This window comes from Leuresthes tenuis, unplaced genomic scaffold, assembly GCF_036924035.1.
Source record: "Leuresthes tenuis unplaced genomic scaffold, fLeuTen1.0.hap1 SCAF_9, whole genome shotgun sequence".
Classification (NCBI taxonomy): Eukaryota; Metazoa; Chordata; class Actinopteri; order Atheriniformes; family Atherinopsidae; genus Leuresthes; species Leuresthes tenuis.
Genome location: NW_027325363.1, coordinates 15,479,287 through 15,498,529, shown reverse-complemented (window position 1 = coordinate 15,498,529; position 19,243 = coordinate 15,479,287). Strand labels below are relative to the sequence as shown.

Genomic DNA, 19,243 nt, shown 5'->3' with positions numbered 1-19,243 from the left:
AACATATACAATATATATCAATATATATACAGCAATGCTTTGGATGAAAAGGCAGGTCAGCTGTATCTATTTGGTGGTTTTTGTAGGAAAAAGGCTCATAAACTTATAAAGTATGTCAAAACTAAAATAACAGATATCAGTCGTTATCAAAAAAATAAAAGGCAAAATGTTTCGAGGTAATATGTTATCGCTAAAGTAAATGGAAGAACTTGACAAAGAGTCAGTTTGGTCATTAAGATATATATTCATGACTGTAATAAAGAGATTATTGTAGCTGCAGTTAAATAAGGGTCATTAATTATCATGTGTCCCTAAAACCTTTATGATTATTAAAAAATGTCCACATAACTAACCCGGTTAGAAGTTTTAAAAAAATCGGTTTTCATCTGCAACCAAGAGGCTGAAAAGGATGCAGGAGTATCTTCAGGGGTTTCAGATGATCTGCGGTTTGGGATCATAAAGTTATCTTATGATGTCCAACAAATATAACCTTAAAAAAATAACTTTTTATTTGAGCAAGTTTGTTTCATAAGATCCTATTCACTAACTCTACACTCTACAATGGTGCACCTCTTAGAAGTGATGATAGATAACAAAGTGCATGCAAGGAACGGTAAAGGAAATCCTAAATGCCCCTTAGGGTTAATAGGGTAATAGTTCAACTATATCAGATTGCCCCAAAAAATGTGGCATATCAAATAAAGGTAGCCTGACAACAGTTTGTCATTTAACAGACATTCACAGACTTTGATCAGGGAGAAAGTGCTCTCATTGTAAGAGCTGCTGTGCTCAGTGTGAGATTACTAAATAATCCTAATCTTTAAACCCAATCCTTAAGAATGCGTCTTTGTCCTTTTGGGTTTCAGTGTTGGATCTCCTCAAATGTATGCGTTAAATCAAACGACTGCGTTTAGGCAGCATTTTTGCCAAGTTTTCTTTTCAAACGTGGCACTCACTTCATCTTGCTTGAGTCAACTATAAAGTTGTGCACATGGTGTCTACGTCAAAGGTCAGTCACCACCAGGAACAGTCTCAGGCTGGTTTGTTGATATAGTTATATGTGTATTTTCTTCTCTGAGCCACCGATCAGAAAATCCACACCGCATTCAAAAATAAATTTTAATTTAAAAGTCATGAGCTTATAAAAATGTGTTTGTCGCACGCGGCTTTCCGTAGCGCCACGCTCAGTGGGTGGAGAAGAACAACGCAAAGGCAAAGAGGTCGAGAGGAGGGGAGGAGAAAACCACGTGTGTTCACCACCATGTACAGCACTGTCCTTCCTCGGTAGACTTGTTTTTGTAAGCCCGTACCCTTCGCATGTAGCCACCTAGCCTGCATTAGCCGTAGAAACAGATTTGTCATTTTTAAGAAACATTTCACTAAAAGACTCACACACTGAAGCAAAGCTGCGGGGGGGATTTCTGTCACCACACTGACTGCCGACCATGGTGAGCAAGACAGATGACATCCCGGCGTCAGTGCCTGACTGTAATCCGGTTGATCTTGCGGATGAAGCGGGGGATGGAGCCCGCGACAGCAAAGAGACAAGCAGGACGAGCGAGAAGGATTCCTGCGGCTGTGGTGAGTCTGCTGCAGACTCTTTGCCTCTCATGTGCAACGCAATATGTAGTGATCGCACCTAAGAGAATAGACATGGCAACGATGCAGCTTCGTGTTGCCAGCATCCCTGTGCAACAGTGTGATTTACTGAGTGTTTTGAAGGCTCTGTCACCGTGCTATAGCCATCAAAGCTGGTGACATTCACCTCCATACTTTGTTGTGTGACTTTAAAGTCCTCAGACGGACCCCAAGGTGGTGGTTAACCCTTGCCTCCTTCCTCAAAGACCTCCTGAGGAGCGTGTTTGGATTGTCTTGCGTTAACCTGCGCTAAAAGCCCATTTAATATTACTCGTCTATATGAGTAAGCAAGCTAGCAACTTCCACAAGATCACGTCTATAGGTCGCAGCCATTGGTATGAACTTCACTCAGACACCGCAACTGAGACAGGCTAACCCAAACAAATTAGCCGGTGTGCTAACATTAGCATTAGCTTCTCAGTTCAGAATGCACATAGGCTAGCTCGCCGGCTAGTCAGCTAGCTAGCACGCAGCCGGTCTTATTACTTTCAACGTGCCGTTTAACGCCTAAAAGCATAGAACGTGCACTTTAAATGGTTGTTTCTTTGACAGAACAAAAATCGAAAATGAAGCACATGATTGTCCCAGTGAACAGAGTGCAGAGGCTGGCGTTGAGCAAGCTCTGACTGACTCACATGTTCGGTAACAGCATGTCAGAGGAGCCGACTGAAGGTCACCTTCAGTGGAGCCTCTCACTGTCCACATGATTATGGGGGAGTCGGAAAGATATTTAATTTCTTAACAGGGCAGTGTGTGTTTACCAGCTTGCGTGACAGATATGTTACTACTCTATTACTGTATTAAAAGTGCGTGTTAACTAACGTCAGGTCGGCGACTCGCCCAGCGGCTTGTAGTCGCCCTCTCACCGGGCCCCCTCCACCCCGCTGGGGACGATCAAATCGGGTGCTCCTTCTCGACCGGGAAGCGGAAACTGGTTTTAGTAGAAGAAGTCATGATGGTGTATGCGCGGTGAGAGGGAAGGTTACGCTAATAATACACGAACAGTCGTGTGAACTGGTGAGTAACATGCAAGTTAAAGTCATTGTGGCGGCTCGTAAAGTGTTGTCAGCGGAGGCAGATTAAACTGACCTGAGGTCAGCCGGTGAAGTTAACCTCAACTTCAGAGCTCCAGAAGTCACTGCAGCCTGTTTGTCAGCTTCACGTGTGGGACCTTGAATTGTCACTGCCGGTCTCATTTTGTAGAAATACACCGGTGACAGCGTGTCACCCGTCAGGGACTGAGCTTGTGCTGCTCTGTGGGTGAAAATGCTTTAATGCAATTCCTGTTATTATGTATCCAGATGTGCAGTTGTCTTTCAGCTGTCTTTTCACTGTTTCTATGAGCTCACACGGTGCAGCAGATTCACCAAGATGAAGCTGAAACAAATACTGAATTACCGGATAATCATATCTTAGAGCTGAAGTAGGCAGCAGCCTGCCATGATTAAGTTTCCACCCACTCGGTTGTGAGGATTTGCTTCTTAAATGTTGTGTAACAATTAATTTATTATCTTTAATCTGATATTGTTGGCTAAAATGAAGCAAAACAACAAAACATGGGATGTAGTCTGCACTATAGAAAGGTGTACTAAGCCGTCTACTAAGCTGGGGAGTGGTTGTAACCACTGGTGAACAAACCAAGGCTCGGTAGTAATCGTTAGCTGCAACACTGCTGCAGAAACTCACTCACACATTCATGAGACCGTGACGAGATTGATGGGCCAGGCATGTGTTGGTCAAGAGTTTGTAACGGGAGAAACTTGCAGCAGAGCAGATGCATTTAGGTGAGGGTCACTCCCAGTTGTTTTAATGAGCTTAATGCTCCTGTGGGGTGAATAGTGGCCTGGTTAATCCAGGAATCACTGACACGGTCACTCAACACAACGGGGACTGATCATCTGTCACAATGGTGCCTTCACCTTTTCTTTTCTTTTTTTTTGTTTTGACATCACAATATAGATAAATAGATAAAGCATCAGGTCATTAAGAATCGAGTCAAGAGGGAGTGTGTTTTGTGTGTGTGTGAAATGTTTTCCCGTCATTCGCCGCTGACAATCATTTATTCAGGTGTTAGTTTTTAAAGCCAGTCTGTGCACGCAGTCTTGCAAAAGCGAGAGTCCGCTGTCCAGCAGGGGGATGAAACTTTGTGGTCCAACAAACAGGATTACAGAGAGGCCTTGTGTGCTGTTTTTGTTTTCAGGGTTGTCAGGCTGGTTAGCGTTGCCATGGCAGCAGCCATGGTCCCCATGTCAAGGGCTGCAGAGTGGATAGATAGCTGGCTGCAAGCGCTGTTATTTATCCTAAAGAGGTGGGCTGGTGCAGTGAACTACAGAAACACTCACTGCTCGGTGGTGCATTTGAGAAAGGGAATCAACTGAGCTCTCAGTTTATTTCAGAGGAAATGTGTGTCATTTACAGTTCACGCTGCGCTTCCCGCAACGTTTCATTGTGTCTGATTTGTGTCCTTGTGCTATTGATTCCTTTCCTTGACCTTGCGTGGGGCTTCGCCAACAGTGACAGTGTAATTGCGAGGAGTCGTGTCAGTGTAATGCTTTTAGTGGAAAGAGGCTCTAAGGTCACACATGCCTTTTTGTTGTTTAGTTTTCGATGGCTGTTGGTAAAGTCTGTGATTTTAGACGTTAGTCGTGTGTTTCCACCCAAGCAGGCGCGACATTATTTGCACAGTATGTGAGATGTTGTCTTGAAAAAGGGATACAGAATAAATGCCTTGATTCAGGTGTTGTGCTGGAGCTCTGAGACAATAGTCTGTGAAACTAAATCTCCACTCGGGTGCCATCAGAATACAGGAGGGGAAGGGGATGCATTTTAAAAAAAAAAAAAAAAAAAAAAAGAAGTCATTAAATGAGATAGTGGGACACCTGAGTAGGAACAGTATCAGATCTTCCCATGTTTTTCAGTCCTACTTGGCGTGTGTACTAAAACATTTTAGCACAAAGTACATCATGCCGAAACTATTTCTCCATCCTTCCCTTGATCCTGATTACTGTCAGACTGAAGCTTGCTCACCCTCTTCTTATTTCAGTAAGGCCTGTGGATCATTTTTGTCTTCAGATATGACGCTGCTATTTGCAAACTAAATGCACTTTACCCATCTGGCACCAACTGCATTTAATGTCATGTATAAACGAATCATCAACTATTAGAATCGTCTGATGAGATGGTCCAAAAAAAAATTGCCAAGATATGGCAGTTGTGTTTTACTCGTGCTGAAGAATGATCAAAGGGAGTCTTTAATGTTTGTGGGGCTGTATCACTTACATAACTATGACAAGTATTTCTTCTCCTCAGTTATTTATAAACTAAACAATCAGTTTCCAGAAGTACTGGTATGGTGGTAATGTCTGACCAAGCACTTTGAGTGCAAATGTATTTAATCCAAAATAAGAAAACTTGGCATTTAAAGAAACTTAAGAAGGTTGTGTGAGTTTGTTGTCTGTGTGCACCGATTCGCTGTGTCATCTGTATGAACCTTTTGGATGCCTTCATGTCTGTTCTGTAGCAAATCTTAGTCACCTTCATGCTCGTGTGAAGCCCCGTAACATTGTTTCAGACTTTTAAAGAGCATTCAAAGTCTTGATAAGAAATTAAACATGCGTGCAGCGATGGTGAAAACGAATCCGGCTACACTGAAACACTCGACACCGAGGCCTTACTCCTTTCTGTGTGACCTCCCTCGAGCTGTTGTGTTTGTTATTCAGAGCGTGACCTCCTGCACCTTTTTAGTGGGTCCATTCCCTCCCGGGGGTCGCCGTCCAGCTCCAGAGTCCCTCCTCCCCCTTCTGGCCCCTTCTCCTACATAACCCTGATGCCGTGTTTTACTTTCGACAGCGAGCAAGGACACGTTTGCTGGCAGCAGTTGCGTCCCACTGAGAGGGAGCAGTTGTCTGACAGCCGCAGAGTCGACCTCTGCTCCTTTTAAATCGGTGTGCCTCACGTTTATTCGCGTCGTTCTCCTCTCACCTTAACTTGGTCAAGAAAATGTTATGAGAGGAAATGGCCATAGCTCAAATGTTTCTAAAAAGGCAAATCAGCTGCTGAATGGCACTCAGCTGATATGGAGGTTTTGGATTTGTAACCATTAATTCCCTCCGGTGAATGCTGAATTTTTTTTTTTTCGTTTTTCATTCAAGGCCTCCTGGCTGAACTCCATCCGCTGTTGCAACAGAGTTGGTCTCAGCTGGTTTCTTTGGTAGATGAGCTGGTTACTTATTGTCGAATTTCTGATACAATCATTTGTTGCAGTGTTTCCCATTAATGAAGGCCACCACAGTCTTTTATTTATTTATTTATTTATACATATATATATATATATGTGTAAATATATATATATATATATATATATATATATATATATATAGAGAGAGAGAGAGAGTTTGTGTTATGTTTATACATTTAGCAGACGCTTTTATCCAAAGCGACTTACACATGAAGCTATAACAAGCTATATATATAATCCCTGTCAGGCGTAGTACCGCCGGATGTAAAAAGTGACGTTTATGGCCACCAGCAGGTGGCTCTAAAAGCATGTGTAATTTTGGTCATATGTATGCGTTCTGGGTGGAGCCCAAGTGCAACCTATGAAGTCTGGGGTAGATTGAATAATGTGTGTGGGAGTGATGAGCGTCTTTGTTTTTCATGGCGAGCAATGGCCAGTCGTCGAACTTTGAGGTTTCGCCACGGCCACACCCTTTTAAGGTTTGAGAAAGCTTTGCAAGATTTTTTTTTATCCCCCATGGCTTAAGAGTAACCTGGCCAAGTTTGAAGCCGTTAGCATTTAGTGTGTAGGATAAGTTCGATCATATGCGAGGTGTGGAAACGGGCAAAAATGGCTCCAAAACGCATGTTCCGCTCAAAATGGCCGACTTCCTGTGGACCTGGCACCATGGTGTCCATAGGCTTTTTTGTGCGTCTGGGCGTGATAAAGGTGTGTATCCTGTGGGAATCACTGTGTTGATTTAACATGATTTTAGTTTGTACTTGTCAGATTATCTCAGGCAGGACAGTATTTTGAATAAATGTTGTAGCAGAACCGCAGTGTCGCTGTACTGCTTTGGCTCTATTCACCCATTTATTCTATTCATATTTTATGAGATCATCTTGGCCCCGCAGTTTGTTGTCCTTGTTTGTGACCTGGCTGCCATACAGTTTGTTGGCGTTGTTTTTTGTTTTTTTGTCATCAGGATGAGTTTGTGCATCAGATTAACGTCAGCAGTAGAGTAGCCAGGTGCGCAATGGATGAGATATTGAATCAGCAAACCCTCTGTGCTCCATGAACTCGCCAAAAAACTGCAGACGGACTTAGTTAGTGACGAGCCGTTGAATGCTGCGGTGCATGTCGGGGTTAAATAACCAGATATTTCCCCCAGGAGCAGGTGGTGACCACAAACAGAGCTAAAAGATATGTCACCATGCATCACTCAGTGTGTAGCACCAGAAGTCACATGTTTTTTTAAAAAAAATGTTTTCATTCTTTTCCAAAATAGCCACAATAAATCAGATGTTGCAGGTGAATGTGACGTTGTTAACTTATCTGGATTAAAACGACTTGTGATTCATCGAGGATTGTCCGTCTTTCCTCCATCGCAGGACGCAGTGCAGATACAGCCATGGTGAATGGTGACGGGGCTCATGAGCATACGGAGGAGGCAGAATCGAAGCAGGATGGGAACGGCGAGGCGGACGGAGGCGAGGACTCCAACGAACAGGAAGTGATAGTGATCCAAGACACAGGCTTCACTGTTAAGATCCAGGCACCTGGAACAGAGCCATTTGACCTGCAGGTAAGGATTAGCTCCTCACAAGCATCAACACACAACAGTAGCATGTGCGAAGACTCTTTATATTTGTTATGAGACCGGGTTTTTTTTTTTTCTTGGAATTGTTGTGTATGTTCTTGGTGAATTTGTGTTGCAACAAACGATCGCCTCCCTTATCTCTCGCTCATCAGGTATCCCCCCAAGAAATGGTGCAGGAAATCCATCAGGTGTTGATGGACCGCGAGGACACCTGCCACCGCACCTGCTTCTCGCTGCAGCTGGACGGAAACGTGTTGGACAACTTTGCGGAACTCAAGTCCATTGAGGGCCTGCAGGAGGGCTCGCTGCTCAAAGTGGTGGAAGGTGAGAATCGTGACAACAAACAACAAAAACCACACCACACGGCGTTAACAACGATGTCAGCACTGAGAGGTGCAACCTAATAAACCTGATCAGCCATATGCGTGTATATCCTCATGCAGATAAATGTCACGGTTGAGGAGCTTTTGAGCGTTTGAAATACATCTGAACTTGTTCGTCTGACTGAAATCGTGTGAAACTGAACTTTTCAAAGCAGTACTAACAGGCCCAGATAATGAGGCTGGGAGTCAGATTACTCCCGCTCAGCTAGATAATGTTTCCGTCCAAGTACACAGAAGAAGAAGAAGCCGGTAACATGAAACTTTATGTAAAAACAATGAAACACAAGTGTACATTAAGACAGCTGAATTCCTGATAGAGCTGCTCTTATTCACATATTTACTCATATATTTATTTTATTTTGCTTTGTTTTGTTGCTGCTGGCCTGTGTAATTTCTCATTTACAGATTCTTAGTTCTATTCTAAAGGACTATGAAAATAGGTCGACTTGGTTTTTGTCGTGCTGTTCGTTGCTGCAGCACCTTATTTTCCCTTGAAGTGAAAGACAGTGGCGCGTTCTTTAATTGCTTTGTGTCGAGCTACGTAGAAGGCAGTGAGTAAGGAGATTTGTTACAGGCTAATGGCGTTGAATGAAATGGAGAAGGCTGGACCATAAACGCGTCTTTCAGGCAGCCTCTGGTTTTTCTCCTCAGCGGGAGAGAATAATTCCCTTTTGTGCAGACTCTGGTTTTTTTTAACTCATCAAACCTTTTACACACACGAAAAGCTCTTTAACACAATGAAGGACAGCGAACTACCTTAAAAGGAAAATACGACCTTGTGAACTGTGATAGCTTATTAAAAATATTGATTCATCTTATCTGCTACTTTTTCATCTGCTTGCTGTCGGTTTTGATCCGCTTTTTGTGTCTTTTGCTCTCCAGAGCCCTATACGGTGCGTGAAGCTCGCATCCACGTGCGCCACATCAGAGACCTGCTGAAAAGTCTGGATCCCTCGGATGCCTACAACGGAGTGGACTGCAACTCCTTGTCTTTCCTCAGCATCTTCACTGATGGAGACCTTGGGGGTATTCTGGTTTTTCCTGCTTTGAGCTGACTGCATAAAAGTGTTGCATAAATCTTACTGACTGACATAAGACTGCTGTGTCAACCTTTACCGTTTACCTTGTTTTGACACATTCGGCTCGATGGAGTCCGGTGTGCGGAGGTATCACCGTTCTTCCTCTTGTGTTGTTGCAGATAGTGGGAAGCGGAAGAAGAAGGGCAACGAGCTGGAGCAGATTGACTGCACCCCTCCAGAGCACATCCTGCCCGGAAGCAAAGAGCGCCCCCTGGTGCCCCTCCAGCCACAGAACAAGGACTGGAAGGTTAGGAGCTGCCTGTGCTTGGCCATATTTGATGCATTTACGTAATAAAACAACCTGAGGGTTATGTTTTTTTTAAAAAAAAAAAAAGATAAATGCAACATCAGTAGTCACTCTGTTTATGTAACCTCATTAACAGCCCATGCAGTGCCTGAAGGTCCTGACCATGAGCGGCTGGAACCCTCCACCTGGAAACAGGAAGATGCACGGCGACCTCATGTACCTGTACATTGTGACAGTGGAGGAGCGCCATGTCAGTGTCACTGCCTCCACTCGTGGCTTCTACCTCAACCAGTCAGTCAGCATTTCAGCCATCTTTACAATGTGTCTTTACAATCATTATATTTGATACTTCCAAGTCTGATCAGATGATTGCAGGTGCAAGAGATGTGAAGGTGTGTTAAACAGTGAAGTCTTATTGAAGTAACAAGTGCAGCAGTCCAACAAAATAATGATATGTAATTGAATTGTTCTTAGAAGCACAATTCTGGGAAATGTGCTGTGTTTTGGACAAAAATCTTTTTGTTTTTTCCAACCATCTGATCACAGCTGCTCTTTTCACTAGTTGACATTTTTACAGTTGATTATAAACATCAGGTTATGCATTCTTTGGCAACAATGTTAAAGTGACCAACGAGGCTTGTGTGTTTGTTTCAGATCAACTACCTACACCTTCAACCCCAAACCAGCCAATCCCAGCTTCCTGAGCCATTCTCTGGTGGAGCTGCTGAGTCAGATCAGCCCAGCCTTCAAGAAGAACTTCACTGCCCTGCAAAAGAAAAGGTTTAAACTGAGTTGTGCTTACAGTTAAAGCTCTAAGTTACTAAATTCCTTTGTACATGCTGTTTTGTTTTTGACCATAACAGAGGAACTGAGTGTACCTCTGACCTATGGTCACTTTGTACTTTACAAAAGCTTCTGTTCTTTATTATTGTTAGATTTACCTTTGAGGTGCTTCTCATTGACGATACTTCTAAAGTTGATCTTTTAACTCATTAATTTGTTTAACTTGGAGATTTCCTGTTGTTTTCAGGAGCTGGTCAGCATCTTCATTTACTATAAGAACCCAATAAGTGAAAATTAGAATTACTGCATTTATAGGCAGAACTTTGTGGTTTTAGAATCTGCTCAAAGCATACTTCAAATTAACTGCCTGAAATGTAAATAAAAGCGATTTAAACGGCTTAAAAGGAAACCCACAACGAATGTTTCACTGTGTTTGTGCTGCAGAGTTCAGAGACACCCGTTCGAGAGGATAGCCACACCTTTCCAGGTGTACAGCTGGACCGCTCCGCAGGTCGACCACGCAATGGACTGTGTCCGAGCTGAGGACGCCTACACCTCCCGCCTGGGTTATGAGGAGCACATACCTGGACAGGTGGGTGCAGCTGAAACCAGCAGTGCCGATACGGTGATAAAATGATCCACAGTGGGTAATGTGGGTTTGTGTCTTCAGACCAGAGACTGGAACGAGGAGCTGCAGACCACCAGAGAGCTGCCCCGGAAGAACCTGCCTGAGCGACTGCTGAGGGAGAGAGCTATATTCAAGGTATATATGAACCTCTCAGTCCCATTTTATGCCGCGTTACTGTATGTTTTTAGGTTGTAAGCATTCCTTCTTAACTGGCTGAAGGGTCATGTGATGCCAGTTTAAGTTTACATATTTTCTTTCTTCTAAATCTTTAGCACCTTTCTGCGTTTTTGTCTCTTGCAGGTCCACAGTGACTTTGCAGCCGCTGCCACTCGAGGCGCCATGGCGGTAATTGATGGTAACGTAATGGCAATCAACCCCGGTGAAGAAACCAGGATGCAGATGTTCATCTGGAACAACATCTTCTTCAGCCTGGGCTTCGACGTGCGGGACCACTATCGTGAGCTGGGTGGCGACGCAGCCGCCCACGCTGCGCCCACCAATGACTTGAATGGAGTACGAGCTTACGGGGCAGTGGACGTTGAGGGTCTTTACACGCTGGGAACAGTAGTGGTGGACTACAGAGGCTACCGAGTCACGGCCCAGTCCATCATCCCAGGCATCCTGGAGCGCGAGCAGGAGCAGAGCGTCATCTACGGCTCCATTGACTTTGGAAAGACAGTTGTGACTCACAGCAAATACCTGGAGCTGCTTGATAAGACCAGTAGACCACTAAAGGTCGGTAACATGACTGCTGTATAGACTCGGGTGCACTTTCATATCACGTCCTTGCCTTTTAAATGTAAACATACATGCTGTATAATCAGAACACAGGTCTTAAAATCATGTTTCTGTGCCCATCAGGTTCAGAAGCACAGCGTGCTGAATGAGAAGGAGGAGACGGTGGAGCTGTGCTCCTCGGTGGAATGTAAAGGCATCATTGGAAATGATGGCAGACACTACATCCTGGATCTTCTTCGTACCTTCCCTCCTGACCTCAATTTTCTTCCTGTGGATGGAGAGGAGCTGTCTCCAGAGAGCCAACGCCTGGGCCTTCCTCGTCAGCATCGCCATCGCTTGGCTTGTCTACGCCAAGAGCTCATCGAGGCCTTTGTTGAGCACAGGTAGGCGATGAGCTTTTCTGTTAAAGTTTGTGTCAGTCCAAACGTGACAAAGATTTAAATGTCTTTGCTGTTCCTCCTCAGATATCTTCTCTTCATGAAGATGGCAGCATTACAGCTCATGCAGCAAAAGGCAAACAAGGACTCTATTAAGACTGATGCACCCGCCATCACTGAAAGCTCAGAGACACCCACAGAGAGCAGTGCTGATAAAGCCCGGACACAGACCACTGCTGCGGAGTCTTCTAATGCAGCAGATGTCTCCACAGATAGCACAAGCCAGTCAGACAGCAGCACCTCTGCTGCTTCGCAAACGGCACCCGAAAGTGACGAAAACTCCTCGAAGCCCACAACAAACGGGCCTCTAGACCCTGCAGCAACCCAGAATGGGGAGTGCAAAAGCCCACTGGAGGGTAAGGAGCTTGAGGAAAGTATTCCAGGATTAGCTCAGGCCAAAGAGCTGGCGGAGACCTTAGTTGCCGAAGATGGATCTGGTATTGGTACGTCCGGGAATGCCCCCCCAAAAAAGGCTGGGACGATGTGGGGAAAGCTACTCGGGTGGATTATTGAATTAACAAAAAAGCAGTGTTAAATCAGAAAGAGGTGGCAGTAAACCAAGAAAAAAAAAAAAAACAACTGACCCGATGCAAACCAAGAGAGCGTGTGCGTGCATTTGTGTGAGTATGTCCAGAGCATTGGAGCACTGGAATATCTGGTAGAACATTCTATAACAAGCAGCTGCCTCTTTCAACCCGACTAGCTGTCCCTGTCCAGTCCCAGTTCTGCACTGGGGAAGAGTGTTGGCCCCTAAACCACCTATCTCCAGCATGTGACCCCTTTGCTGTAGGATTTGACCCAATAAACCGAATACTCAGATGCTTTGTTGATTAACCCAGATGTGCTTTGGAATGCAGAAGTAATCTCATTTTGTGCTGCTCAGCTGAACCCGAATCACTGTAATCTGCATGTTGAACAGACTGACCTAATCAGTGGTGTTTGTAGTAGAGATCAAGTGGTGGTGGGTCCGTAGCTTAAGCCATGTCTACAGTAAGCTGGTGAAGGGTGTTTTGGTTAACTCTGGCACAATAAGAACAGAACAATGGTCTCCACTGTTTTCTAAAACTTGTAGTTGAGCGTGGAACAGCCGCAGTCTTAGTACGGGGAGGGGGGGACTTAATGTGGACATGGTGTAAGAAAGGAAACTTTTTTTTTTTTAGATATGTTGACCCGATTGTCATCATTGCTTTTAACATTTTCACATTGTGGTCCTTCTGACACACAGACCCCAAAAGCCGTGAAGTGGTCCTCAACGCCTGCAAGGCGGTCGGCTCCATCAGCAACACATCTTTTGATATCCGCTTCAATCCAGACATCTTCTCTCCAGGTGAGCATTAATATGATGATTGAATTGATTCAACTTAAATTAATTAAGCAGCTTTTACATGTTTCTAAGCATCTAAATGAAGATAGACAATTATTCAAGTTTTTGTTGCCACAAAAGTTTGCAGATTGATGGATCCTCCTCACAAACTCAACTAAGATTCCCAGTTCTAATAAAATGTTTCACTCTACAAATCTTAAGAAAAGCAACAAAAAAAAGTTTAAAGTTTGGCTCAGTGCTAAATGTAATCATTGATGCCGTTTACAATTTTTTTTTAATGGATTGTATTAAATTGGTACTGAACATCAAAGGAAGTATAAGGGCAGTTTGCACCTTCTTTAAAAAAGTCCAAGTTAATGCTAATTTTCAGGATAAAATCAAGCATTTGGGCTTCATTTAGTACATTCTGTTACAGGACTAAATAAATGACTATATTGATACAGGACAGATTAATCATAGCTGTAAGAATTAGCTGTATAACTTTTCTGTGAAATTTATTGCTGCAAAATATTCAGAAACTAGTGTTTTGGCTTCAAGGCTTTAGGATTTTGCAAGGTTATTAAGAGAAGATTTTACTTGAACTTCTGCCATTCAACTAACTGGTAAGATCTGGGATGATCTGATATGGTGATGTGGACAGTTAACAGCTGTAAACAATCATTGTTTCATCTATCCAGAATATGAATAAATTGGGTTTGGGGACTTGGGTTTAGGTAAAAGAATGGAACTTCTTTTTGCTGAGTAAGACTCAAAAATAACCTTTTTTGGGCTAATTTTCAGTCCTGTTTACTTCACAAAAGGAAATAAATCAATGAAGTGATGGTGTTTGTGTGTTAATCCAGGAGTGCGTTTCCCAGAGGACTCCGCAGAAGACGTCAAGAAGCAGAAGCAGCTTCTCAAAGACTCAGCTGCCTTCCTGGTGTCCTGTCAGATCCCGTCGCTGGTCAGTGATATTCACCAGAGAAATAAACCCATTTATGAGCCGTGAGTTGAAAGCCAAATGAATGCCATGTGCTTTCTAACCAGGTTAAAGACTGTTTGGACCACAGCGCTCTGCCCATGGATGGAGCCACACTAACAGAGGCCTTGCACCAGAGAGGCATCAATGTTCGCTATTTGGGAACAGTTCTGGAGTTTGTGGACAAGACCCCTGCCAAAGCCCAGCTAGAGCACTTCTACGTGAGCCTGATTCCCCGAATCTCAGTGTCGTCACAGCACACTCCAGATCATTTCACTGACATTTCTTCTTCTTTCCTTATCACAGAGAATAGGGATCACTGAGTTGATCACTCGATGTGCAAAACATATCTTCAAAACATACCTCCAGGTTCGTAACATATCACACATATAATCTGGTCTTTCTTACAGAAAAGCCTTCATTTCAGCGGTTGTTTTTAATGTTTTCTTATCGTGCAGGGTGTGGAGTTGTCTGCTCTGTCTGCAGCTGTAAGCCATTTCCTGAACTGCTTCTTGAGTTCCTTCCCCGACGCAGTCGCCCACCTGCCTCCCGACGAGCTGGTGTCACGGCGCAAAAGCCGCAAACGCCGCAACAGAGTCCCCGGTGGCGGCGACAACACGGCGTGGGCCAGCCTGACACCCAGCGAGTTGTGGAAGAACATTGCCTCCGAGGCCAAGAGCTACTATCACTTCATCCTGCAGTGGTGAGGCTCCAAACAAGTTGTTCAGCCACTAAACTTGTTATTGGCAAGACTACTTTTAATTCATGTATTTCCAACTGTCACTAACATCCTGTTTTGATGATTTCTTTTTGCTTTTTCTTACTTTTTCCCTGCTCAGTGAAAGCGTCGACCAGGTGGTGGAGAAATACGGTCTTCAGAAAATCACCCTGCTCAGAGAAATTTCTATCAAAACCGGCATCCAGGTAAAAGTTTAGCCATCTTGACCTCGTCAGATGTCCTTGACAAACGTTCCTGCTCTCCCCCTTTTTTTTTTTTTTTCCTCCTAAAGAAATGTTTTTGTGTTTGACTTCTAGATCCTGATAAAGGAGTGCAACTTTGACAGTCGCCACAAGCCCGCCTTCACTGAGGAAGACATCCTGAACATTTTCCCCGTTGTGAAGCACGTAAACCCCAAAGCCTCAGATGCCTTCCACTTCTTCCAGAGCGGGCAGGCCAAAGTGCAGCAAGGTGACGTTCAGATGGAGTCAAACATTTAGAGCAGGAGCGTCATTTTTAAATATTGGACTCTGTGTTCGAATTGTATCTAAATGTTGATCTTTGTCATTTCCAGGTTTTCTGAAGGAGGGCTGCGAGTTGATCAACGAGGCTTTGAACCTCTTCAACAATGTGTACGGAGCCATGCATGTAGAGATCTGTGCCTGTCTGCGCCTGCTGGCACGCCTTAATTACATCATGGGAGACCACCCTGAGGTACGGCGCAAATAAACAACAGCTCTTTGTTGTTGTATGTTTCAGGTCATAAGTGACATTTGTGTTTTTGCCTGCAGGCTCTCAGCAACCAGCAAAAGGCTGTTCTGATGAGTGAAAGAGTCCTCGGCATCGAGCATCCCAACACAATTCAAGAATATGTAAGTTGCGAAACGGAGAAGTTCTTCTGGTCTCGCTAAATAAGATGAGTAGCCTTCTCACCCTCATGCTTGTTCCCGTGACGTTTCAGATGCACTTGGCTCTGTACTGCTTTGCAAACGGCCAGCTTTCGACTGCTCTGAAGCTGCTTTATCGCGCTCGTTACCTCATGTTGTTGGTCTGCGGGGAGGACCACCCAGAGATGGCGCTAATAGACGTGAGTGCAGTCTCTGAGAATTTAAAGAAAATGTTAGCTGCTTCTATTGATGAAATGAGAATAAATGCTAAAGGCCTCCTCTGTGCTCTCAGAGTAACATCGGGCTGGTGCTGCACGGAGTGATGGAGTATGATCTATCTCTGAGATTCCTGGAGAACGCTTTGACCATCAACACAAAGTACCACGGACCCCGGTCTCTCAAAGTGGCTCTCAGGTGGGTCGATAGTCCTCATTTTAATGATTAAACGTGCAGCTCACATGATGACTTACTTTGCTTTTTTTTTTATTTATTTCAGCCATCATTTGGTGGCGAGGGTTTACGAGAGCAAGGCCGAGTTCCGCTCTGCGCTACAGCATGAGAAGGAGGGTTACACTATTTACAAGAACCAGGTAGGCCCTGCAGGAGCTGACATGCTGGTTTTCATGATAAGAAAAGAAGGGATGTCTTAAGTGTGTTTTTTTTTTTTTTTTTTCCTTCTCAGATGGGTGAGGCTCATGAGAAAACCAAGGAGAGCTCAGAGTATCTGAAGTATCTCACCCAGCAGGCTGTGGCCCTGCAGAGAACCATGAACGAGATCTACAAGAACGGCTCCAACGCCAGCATCACGCCCCTCAAGGTGTCTGCTCAGAGTCAGACTTTTTTTCTGTGCGTCCCTTTATAGTCTGTCCAAAATATTTCGCACTGACGTTTTCGTGTCGTCCTGTTTTCCAGTTCACTGCCCCCAGTATGGCCAGCGTCCTGGAACAGCTCAACATCATCAACGGCATCATCTTTATACCACTCAGGTAGAGAGGAGCCTCTTTGAAAATAGAAGTTGGATACAAAGATAGGAAGTGTTGTAGATGCTACACTTACTGAATCTGCTGTGTCTTTAATAAAGAACGTAAACATGCCATCATATGTTTAAAAAGTTCAGAAAATCTGCTCAATTAACCACAGAGGAGATTAGATGTACATTTATTGGGATCATCAGCTGACCAGTGTTACAGAGATTGTTGTGAATTAGGATTTGACTGTGTTTTCCTGTTGTTATTGCGCCACTTTTTGTTTTGTTTTAGCAGTATCGCTCTGTGTTAGCTTTAAACCAAACAAGACGCTCTCCTTTTTCCTTTTCAGTCAAAAGGATCTGGAGAACTTGAAGGCCGAGGTGCAGAGACGACAGCAGCTGCAGGAGCTGGGAAAGATCGACGAGCCCACTGAGGACACCCCACTGGAACTCGAAGACAAAATCCCCATCGATTAATATTTTAAAGCCCTCAACACAGCAACTTTCTGCTAAAGGGGAGGGGTTGGAGGCCGTGACAATACAGCCAAGTCACCTGTGGACCCGAGAACCAAGCAGTCTAAATCAGCATTGAAATTACAGGGGGAGGGTGGGGTCAGGGCAGTCTAGAGACAAACGGTGTGAACTGTAGGACAAAGGAATACAGAGCAGGAGTTTCCTACAAGGTAGGAGAGGGAGTGAGGAGAAAGTACAAACCACATAGAATCAATGTAATGTGCAATCTTAAAAATCTTGGGCCCAAGAACCTGGGGATAAAGTCACTGAGGGTGTTGACTGCTTAGAAATTATTTGGAAAAAGTGTGCAGCCAGCGAAAGGAGACCAAGAATGACCATGACATTGTATACCAGAGCCTTATCCACCGCACCATCCTCTCCAAATCGTGTTTCTTCTCAGCTCAAACTTCCCACAGTACTGTTAGCCCAGGACCATGTTTCACCCCGCCATTGCCTAAAGAGCCTCGAAGATACCCAGGCATGTAGACCGTCTCCCCCGGGTGCTTTAAGTGATGTAGCGCCTACCCTGTCCGAGAACTCAGGGGTTCTTTCTACTGTGTACTAAAACAAGAATACAATTGGGTAAATTTGAGATTTTTAAAACGGGGCTTCAGAATGTAAATTCCCTTCTTTGATGGCTTCTTTGAGTCACTTTGCCGCAGTCACTCGTCATCATTACATGTCGCCGATGGTTAATTGATCTAATCATTCTGTCCTTTGTACGTACAACATCCCAGGAGGGTGCCCACTGTGTCCTTTTTGTTCCTGTTTCTCTGAGCAAGCAAACAACAAAGTGAGCTTTCAACCGATTACCGAGTTTGATTTTATTTCACATTTTTCTTCTTTTCCTCTTTTTTTTTTTTTTTAGGTAAATGGATTTTTGTAAAAGTGCACAAGAGAATCGAGAAGGTATTTTGTGCCCGTTGATCATCAGTTAATTTAAGCCATGTCTGTTTTATAGAAAATGTATAGAAGTGGAACAGATGTATAAATCTCTATAGGATTTTGACAAGTTCTTGATGTTAATGGAGAGAGCAGAATTGAAATACGTCCATTTTAACCGTAGATTTCTCTAAATATATACTAGATGTGTTCAATCTTCTATTTTTACACACTGAAAGAAAATATGTGCATGTGTGACAGTGTGCGTCTTTGTGTAGTCCGACAGAAAATCTGTGGGCCAGGGCTGTCGTTGCTTTTGCCGCTTGCAAAGCTTGAATAAAGGCTGAGCGAAAATTTGCTCTCCAAATGTTTCAATACATCTCGACATGTTAAAAGCTGCTGTTGAATTGCAGGTGCCCATTTTCCTTAAAACATTCATGGCCATAAATCTGCTTATGAATGAAGTTGGTACTGAAATTAACCCGCTTCTAACTCAGTAGTGACAGATTTGATGTAGCTGGGTGTTCTGTCCTCTTTTGTTTTCTATTTCCAGGATCATGTCATCTTTTCATATGAGACTAAAGTAGCCAGGAGTCGAGCGGTTTCAGTGCACTTTCTCGTGCTGCGTGTTAATAGGCACAGCATCACGAAAGTGGACAAAAGCAGGGCTGCCTCAGTGTAATGTACCAAAAAAAAAGGCTGAAGGTTTGTTTGTATACATGCAATGTATCCCTCCATGGCAATTTGTTTCTTAATTGTTGCAGTGTGTAGGTGTACTTGATTAAAGCAATAGAGAGATGGTGCTGAAGCTGATTGTTTTCAGAAAATGCAATTTTTACTTTGCACAAGACATGCAAGATGGACTTTTTACAGTACTGGCTGATACGCCAGAAACAACGGAGCCACATGCAGAAACGACTGGCGACCTATTCAGACAATATTTCTCTCCTGAAACGCGTCACATCAGTTTGCGGAGCTTGGCGTGTATGTACCTGTTATTTATGCTTCTAAACGGCACTTGGGGTGATGAAGGGTAAAGCTGAACAGTATATAAAGCTAGTTTGCCTCCTGCTTTTGTTTTCTGGGTCTCTTGTATCTGAGATTTCATTTTCCTTTGACTCTGCATTTTTCCCACCTGCCAGTGTTGCTCACCAGCAACGCCAACAGAGTCCATGAGGTGGCGCAGTAACATTCTTCTCCTTGTGAAGGTAAAAAGCAAAAATGGACCTAAAAGACTGGAGATGT

General features: G+C 44.0%; 1 protein-coding gene across 3 annotated transcripts; it reads left to right on the top strand.

Moving 5' to 3' along the window:
• The first annotated feature begins 1,221 nt into the window (after positions 1-1,221).
• On the top strand, positions 1,222-18,811 carry cluha (clustered mitochondria (cluA/CLU1) homolog a). Of its 3 annotated transcripts, none has more exons than XM_072392522.1 (27): positions 1,222-1,581; positions 7,246-7,439; positions 7,607-7,778; positions 8,720-8,863; positions 9,036-9,163; positions 9,300-9,454; positions 9,818-9,943; positions 10,391-10,538; positions 10,617-10,709; positions 10,875-11,309; positions 11,436-11,695; positions 11,777-12,105; positions 12,975-13,076; positions 13,916-14,016; positions 14,100-14,252; positions 14,338-14,400; positions 14,490-14,734; positions 14,871-14,955; positions 15,067-15,220; positions 15,324-15,463; positions 15,541-15,621; positions 15,711-15,836; positions 15,929-16,050; positions 16,133-16,226; positions 16,319-16,453; positions 16,549-16,622; positions 16,954-18,811. In XM_072392522.1, the coding sequence occupies exons 1-27, from the start codon at positions 1,446-1,448 to the stop codon at positions 17,078-17,080; spliced, it is 4,122 nt and encodes a 1,373-aa protein (XP_072248623.1). In that variant the 5' UTR covers positions 1,222-1,445; the 3' UTR covers positions 17,081-18,811. The 3 variants fall into 3 exon arrangements, with proteins under 3 accessions (XP_072248623.1, XP_072248622.1, XP_072248624.1); XM_072392521.1 differs by having other exon boundaries at positions 11,777-12,192; XM_072392523.1 differs by lacking the exon at positions 1,222-1,581 and adding an exon at positions 2,543-2,655 and having other exon boundaries at positions 11,777-12,192.
• Positions 18,812-19,243: the final 432 nt, after the last annotated feature.